The sequence below is a fragment of the Olea europaea genome, chromosome 15, assembly GCF_002742605.1.
Source record: "Olea europaea var. sylvestris chromosome 15, O_europaea_v1, whole genome shotgun sequence".
Taxonomy (NCBI): Eukaryota; Viridiplantae; Streptophyta; class Magnoliopsida; order Lamiales; family Oleaceae; genus Olea; species Olea europaea.
In genome coordinates, this window is record NC_036251.1 from 13,153,545 (window position 1) to 13,160,961 (window position 7,417).

The 7,417-nt window shown below is 36.8% G+C and overlaps 1 protein-coding gene across 1 annotated transcript; it reads right to left on the bottom strand.

Annotated features, from left to right (window-relative positions):
* Positions 1-5,906: 5,906 nt before the first annotated feature.
* LOC111410993 (probable carboxylesterase 9) lies at positions 5,907-7,007 on the bottom strand. Its single transcript, XM_023041578.1, has one exon. The coding sequence runs from the start codon at positions 6,931-6,933 to the stop codon at positions 5,974-5,976; it is 960 nt and encodes a 319-aa protein (XP_022897346.1). The 5' UTR covers positions 6,934-7,007; the 3' UTR covers positions 5,907-5,973.
* Between the last annotated feature and the right edge of the window lie 410 nt (positions 7,008-7,417).

Sequence of the window (7,417 nt, forward strand, 5' to 3'; positions counted from 1 at the left end):
GATATCTGGTCTTGTGCACGTCAAATATCTTAGACTTCCAACAAGACTCTTAAAAAGTGTTGGATTTACTTTTTCATCTTCATCATTCTTTGACAACTTGATTCCGTATTCGACGGGGGTGCATACGGGCTTACAGTCCTCCATATTGAATTTCTTTAGAATTTCTTTTGCATATCCTTCTTGTGAGATGAAAATGCAGTCCTCCATTTGCTTTACCTCTATCCCAAGATAGTAGGCCATGTGGCCGATATCCGTCATCTCAAATTCTTGAGCCATGACCTTCTTAAACTCAGTAATCATACTTTGATTATTTCCTGTAAATATAAGATCATCTACATACAAACAAACAAGCAAAATATCTCCTTTCTTATTTACCTTTGTATAAAGGGCATACTCGTGAGGGCATTTTATGAAGTTATTTTCTAGAAAATACTTGTCAATTCTACTATTCCATGCCCTTGGAACCTGTTTCAACCCATATAAAGCCTTTTTTAGTTTCAAGACTTTACCTTCATGTCCTTTTACTTTATAACCCATTGGTTGCTCCACTTTCTTCTTCGAGATAACCATTTAGAAAAGCTGATTTTACGTCCATTTGAAATATCTTCCACTTATTTTGCGCTGCAAGAGAGATAATTAATCTTATGGTTTCTAAACGAGCAACAGGAGCAAATACCTCTTCATAATCAATTCCCGACCGTTGATTGTAACCTTTGGCAACCAATCTTGCTTTGTATCTTTCTACGTCTCCTTTAGCGTTCTTCTTTGCCTTGTACACCCACTTAACTCCGATTGCTCTCTTTCCTTTGGGAAGAGTTGTCAGCTCCCACGTGTCATTTTTCTCTATAGCCTTAATCTCTTCATCCATAGCATCTCTCTATCTTTTATTTTACACCGCTTCTTCATACCCTATTGGTTCACAATCGACAAAAAGACAAAAAAGTGTGAGATCATTTTGATTTTCGATTACCTCATATAGCTCTTGTAGGCTCCTCATCCGTGGTGTCCTTTCGCTTGAACTTTCTCCTTGTGAAGATGATGGAGAAGCATTTCCATGAGTAGGTGATAGAGGTGGACTGATAATCTCTTGCTGCTCTCCATTCTTTTGTTCTTCTTCATAAAAGAATGGTAAGAAGTCATAGTCTTCTTCTTGGACACCCCAATCCCAAGCTCCTTCTTCATCGAACTCGACATCTCTACTTATGGTGATCTTCTCATTACTTGGATTATACAACTTGTAACCTTTAGAGCGAGAGTCATAGCCGATGAAGACATACCTTTCACTTTTGTCATCTAACTTGGACCGTTTTTGATCGGGTACATGAGCATATGCAATGCTCCCAAATACTCGTAAGTGAGAGATGCTGGGCTTTCTTCCACTCCATGCTTCTTGTGGTGTCATATTCCACACACTTCTAGAAGGTGATCGGTTAGACAGATACACGGCGCAATTAACAGCTTCAGCCCAAAGTTCTTTGGGCAATCTCTTACTTTTGAGCATGCAGCGGGCCATGTTAAGAATGGATCTATTCTTTCTTTCGGCTACTCCATTTTGTTGTGGAGAGTATGGAACCGTCAATGTACGACGAATTTCATTCTCCTCACAATATTTCTCAAACTTTTTGGAGGTGAACTCTCCTCCTCTATCCGATCTTAAGGCTTTTATATTATATCTGCTTTCTTTTTCAACAAGAACTTTAAACTTCTTAAAAGTTTCAAAAACTTCCAATTTTTGTTTGAAAAAATAGACCCAAGTCTTTCTACTGAAATCATCAATAAAAAGAACAAAATAATTGCTCTTACCGAGAGAGCTTGGATTAATTGGCCCACAAACATCGGAGTGTACAAGTTCTAGCGGCTTCTTAGCTCTTGTAGATGCTTCTTTTGGAAAACTTTTTCTCGAATGCTTTCCAAGTAAGCATCCTTCACATAATTGATCCGCGTGATTTATTGGAGGCAAACCTTTCACATTTTCTTCTTACTCAACACCTTTAAGCCTCCAAAATTAAGATGCCCAAATCTCAAGTGCCAAAGTCAAGATGAATCTTTAAAACAAGCTTTTAAGCATTTAGCGACATCATTTTGAATGCTTAACGCAAACATTCTATTTCTTGTCATAGGGACTTTGGCAATCAAATTTTCTCTATGATCTCTTATTGAAAGACTATGATCCTTCAAATGAATATCATAGCCCTTCTCTAAGAGTTGTCCCAAACTTAAAATGTTATTCTTCATATTGGGCACATAATAGACATTTGAGATAAACTGCCAAATATCAAGTATTCTTTTCTCTGCTCTCTTCACCTTTGTAAGCCAATAGTAGTGCAGGATCTACTTCACTTTCCTGACAAGCGTAGTTGGCTTTCTCCTCAACTTGGTTAGTAATATTTCTACATTCTGAGGCATAATGACCAAGTTTTTGACAATTGTAACATTTAATTTGAGATTTGTCATACCTTGGTCCTTCATTTTTCCTCGTACTTTTTCCTCTTCCGCGACCTCTAGTAGAAAATGAACTTTGTCTTCTTTCCTCCTTGTAGAATGCAATTCTTCCTCGATCTTGGCCTCGTCCTCTTCCTCTTTGGCTTCTTCTACTATTGAACCTTCCTTCACCCTCGTTCAAAGTGAGCTTTGTTTGAAGAGCTTGCTCTAATGGCTCTTCTTTCACTTTCTTCCTTAGTCTTTCCTCATGGGCTTGTAAAGATCCCATGAGTTGATCGACACTCATACTATCTAGATCTTTAGATTCCTCAATGGCTACAACTATGTAGAAAAATTTAGAATCTAAAGACCTAAGTATCTTCTCAATTACTCGAGTGTCGTTCAACTTTTCTCCATTCCTTTTTAATTGATTCACAATAGCTAATACTCTAGAGAAGTAATCAGAAATTGATTCCGATTCTTTCATATGTAAAGCTTCAAACTCACCTCGAAGTGTTTGAAGTCGAACCTTTTTCACCTTCTCAACTCCTTTGTGGGAGTTTTGCAAGATCTCCCATGCTTCCTTACTTGTAGTAGCACAAGCTACTTTCTCGAACATGCCTTCATCTAAGGCTTGATAGATGAGGGTGAGCGCCTTCTTGTCCTTCTTCCTTGCATCCTTCAAACTATCCCTTTGTGCTTGGGATAGAGTAACCTCGTCTTGTGGCTCCGTGTAGCCTTTCTCTACGATCTCCCATGCATCTTGCAACTCGAGCAATGCTTTCATCCTTATACTCCAATTGTCGTAGTTATCCTTGTTGAGTTGGGGGACTTGAAAAGGAATCATCCCACTTGCCATTTTTCACAAGAACCTTGGGGCTCTGATACCAGTTTTTTGGAGGAAAGATGGGTTTACTAACTTGGATTAGCTAAGGCTTTTAAGAGGACAACACTAATAGGAAGAATGAAGTGAAAAAAGGAAACTTGTATTTCTTAAATTCAAGATTTTACACACTTTTTTGGCTTGTTACAAAATGGAGGGCACTACTCCTTTATATAGTGTTTACAAGAAGATTCTAGTCCACACATTTTCTAGAGACACCTAGACCACATATCAAGATATTTTCCTAGAATTCTCTAGATATTCTTTATAAAACTACATATCTTACTTAGATATTTATATAGATATTTCTAGTAGATATTTATATAGATTTTTCTAGATGATGCTTCTAGAAATGCTATGCATGTTGGGCCTTTTAATTGATTTGGGCCTATAAGCAAAATCTTTAAGCCCATATTATTTAGTCCAAAAATCAAGTTTACTACTCAACAACTAGCAAATAGTTTATCTTTAAACCATGTAAAGTAACATCTAAGCGACTCTCATTCCCTCTGCTTGATACTACTTAACCTTGTGACTGCCTGTATCATTTCGAGATTCGTCTGTTGATGAGGAAGCCATACACTGGTTGAAACTGCTGGTAATTGAAACATCACATTCTCTATAGTAGAATAGCCTTCTCGCCTCTTGTGCAAACGGATATTATAGTTCCTCATCCTCTGATTCTTCCACCAGTTAAGCCTCAAGTGGTGATAGTTTTCCTAGTTTACCACTTCGTTTGTTGAAGATCTGCCATTCTGTTGTCTTTTCCACTTTACTGTGGGAACAGTACAATAAGCCCTATGATACCCGCAAATTGTTATTGCCATTGGGCAAGAATTTAGCATCAGGTGTTAGTTTCTCTTATTTTCCTTTCGTTAACAATTCGTTTTCGGCTTCACATACTTTTTAAATATGCTTTTTTTTTTTTTCCCGCCAACATCTTTTGTTTTTCTGTCATTTCTTGGATCGCCTTTGCAGTTGGCAATCCTTTCTCCTGAGGATGGCGTTGGACAGGAGAAAATGGGCTTGGGATCTTGCCGGCATTTTCTCCCGCTTACTCTTTAAATTTATGTCACTTTTGACTGAATCATTGATAAATTCTTCTGTTCTGACTTTTAGCACTTTGACTACATATATATCTCTTCTACGCCATTCATTTTTTTTAGATGCCTAGGCTTCTAAATTTCAGTTGATGGATTTATGGTTTCCTTTGTTTGAAAAGGTTTCACGAATGATGCCAATTTGTTGATAGCACAAATTGAATCAAACGAACTTAATGATGAAATAATTACAATAAACAAATCCTCTCATCTTACTATGACTTTCATCTCTTAAATTTACTAGTCTTGATGGTTCAACAAGAACAAGAGGAGAAATAGTTATTTGAGTTGGAGATATTTAAATTACATGCTCTTTTCTTCAAATATAGGGGTATTTATAGATTTTTTCCCAAGCTTTGGGGGCAATTTGGTCATTTCTATGTTATGCTATATCGCGGCTCCTCGTTGGTTATCTTCTAACTGATTTGGTTATGATTCACACCTTATTTATTTGTCCATGTGCTCCTTATTGATATACTGTGGCCAATTGAATATGGGAAAAGGCAAGTGACCTTTAGGCAAGCCTTCTCTTCCTTTCCTTCCATCACGTGTCGCCTTTCACCTCGCCAATGATCAGTTGGGTCCGTGGACTTTATTTCGAGTTAACACCTTGGTGAATCAAGAATTATTAGCCCCCATTTGGCCCCCATTCTTTCCAAATTTTAATGGTTGAAATTGTGTTTTTTTGAAAAATGTGTGGTTGAAAAAAGAATGAAAAGTTTTTTATTTATGTGTAATATTATTTTATGAAATATTGAGTGGTTAAAATTAAGATAGAGAAAAAGAATGAAAATGAAATTCTTGACAATATTGTGATATCTCATAACAGTTGATTATTCAATCAAATTTGCGCCAATAAATTGGTGTTTTTATGGTTTATTTATTTTATTACTAACTTGTTACAATTGTTTGATTAAAATATTTTATTTACACGAAATGGGAAAGGAATTAAAGTGTTGTGCATTAATTAGTCCATTTTCCAACAAAATGTAAGACCCACAAAATGCAATAGGATGGAGCTTAGTTGGTGTGATTTATCCATTGAAAGGTGCTAAAACATCTGGAGAGGTTTGAATCCTACCATTAAACTTGTAAAGATGGAGATCTTCAAGATTGTGGCCATGGGAATCATTTACCCTATTGTTGAGAGAAAAAGGGTAAGCCCAACACCTGTAGTCCCAAAGAATTTGGAATTGTATAGTAGAAAATGAAACGTGAGAGCTGGTTTTAACTAAAGTTGTCACAAGTTGGCCATGTGCATTGATGGCAGAAAATTAAATTCGACTACAAGGGTCATATTTTTACCTTTTCTAGGCCAAAGCCAAATTTTCAGTTCATAAATTGCTTTTCTATTGTTTCTTAGATTGATATTGTGGCTGCAGACAAATAGAAATTGCACTAGAAAACCAGACAACATGTAAGGAAATTTATTGTCTAAAGAGTAACCAGTTTACTGAATCGAACAAGATTTAACATATAAAATTTTAATGATATCCTTGAAAAGATAGAATAAAATATTAAAAGTGTGTCTGGAACTGATTATTGAAGATCCCTACACTAAAAGTTTGATCAAACGAACTCTTTGATAAAGTTAAAAATAGCCGAAGCCCTTCGACTATCGATCAAATGAATTCCATGGAATCCAACATCATCAAATCTTGCTTCGACTAACACCCCTTGCTGTACCAACATTCGCACAAGTTCTTGTTGTCTATCAATCAAAGGGTCTCCCCCAAATCCAATCACTAAACACCTCCCCAAATGTTTGATTTTCTCCTTGATTGGTCCATCAGTAAAAGGGTTGCAAAATCTATGATCTCTGTCGGTTCCTTGTGGCAATGCCAGTTCCCACAGAAGATCTTGAACTGGCAAAGGAAAATACTGATCAGTAGCAAGTTTTAGTTCCGATTTTGTTCTATTTTTTCCTCCAAAAAATGGCTGGTTTAATATGATCCCAGCAATGATTAGGGGCTCCAGTTTGTGATCAAGCATTCTTTGTGCAGCATTGAATGCAATATTTGCACCACAACTGACTCCATAAAGGTAGCATCTGGAGAAATTTCCATAATCTCTTAGCCACTGCTCACCATTGGCATTCAGAGCTTGTTTTTGAACCCAAAAGATGGCATCAGTGGCATCTTCGTACTGAGCCGGGAGCCGGCTTTCCGGTGCCAGCCGAAATTCCACTGCCACCACCATCGCCTGAACTTCGCTGGAGATTCTGTTGTTCTGTTCGTGGATGATGGTATCGGCAATACTCATTGTAATCCAACCCCCACAATGGAAGAAAATTATTATGGGAAGCCTGGCAATAGAATTGTCATTGGAAGGTAATTTTGTTGGACGATAAATTCTCATCCAAGTTTTCTTTTCAGCATTTAGGATAACATCCTTGCTAACCACTGCTTGGCCGGGGATTTGGCCTGAGTCGCCAGTCGCGGGGGAGGTTGGAAGCTTGATAAAGCGAGTGAGTGAACCATCGGGGTTGAGAGAGATATTGAGGTGCTCATAAGGGTCGAATTTCGACATGGTTTTAGGCTTCTTGAAAGGTGAAAATATGGATTTGAAAATAGACTAAGGTTTAGTATTTTTTTGTGGGTTCATTTTCTTTACTTGTCCAAGTTGTGCCCTTTTTCTCATACATTACCAATTCTTGGGGATTTTCTATGAAAGTAAGGGTTATCCTTAAAATTCTATGTTCAACGATGTAACATTATTTTAGGAGAAAATTTCCTCGTTCAAAGATCTTACAATGTTTTTAGGAGAATTAGTTATTAAGTGGTAAAAACATGTTTTATGTTTTCTTTGTTTTAATTTATTTACACAATTACATTTAGGGTATGTTAAAGATCTTTCAACCTGATGAATTTACTACTCACATGCCCGTCTAATTTTCATTACAAGCAATTTTGCTTAAGTCAAAGTTTCTTAGTAATCGACTTAAAGTAATAAACACTGAGAATAGATTCCATATATTAGATTGAAGATCGTAATAAAAGAAAATCCGTAAAAA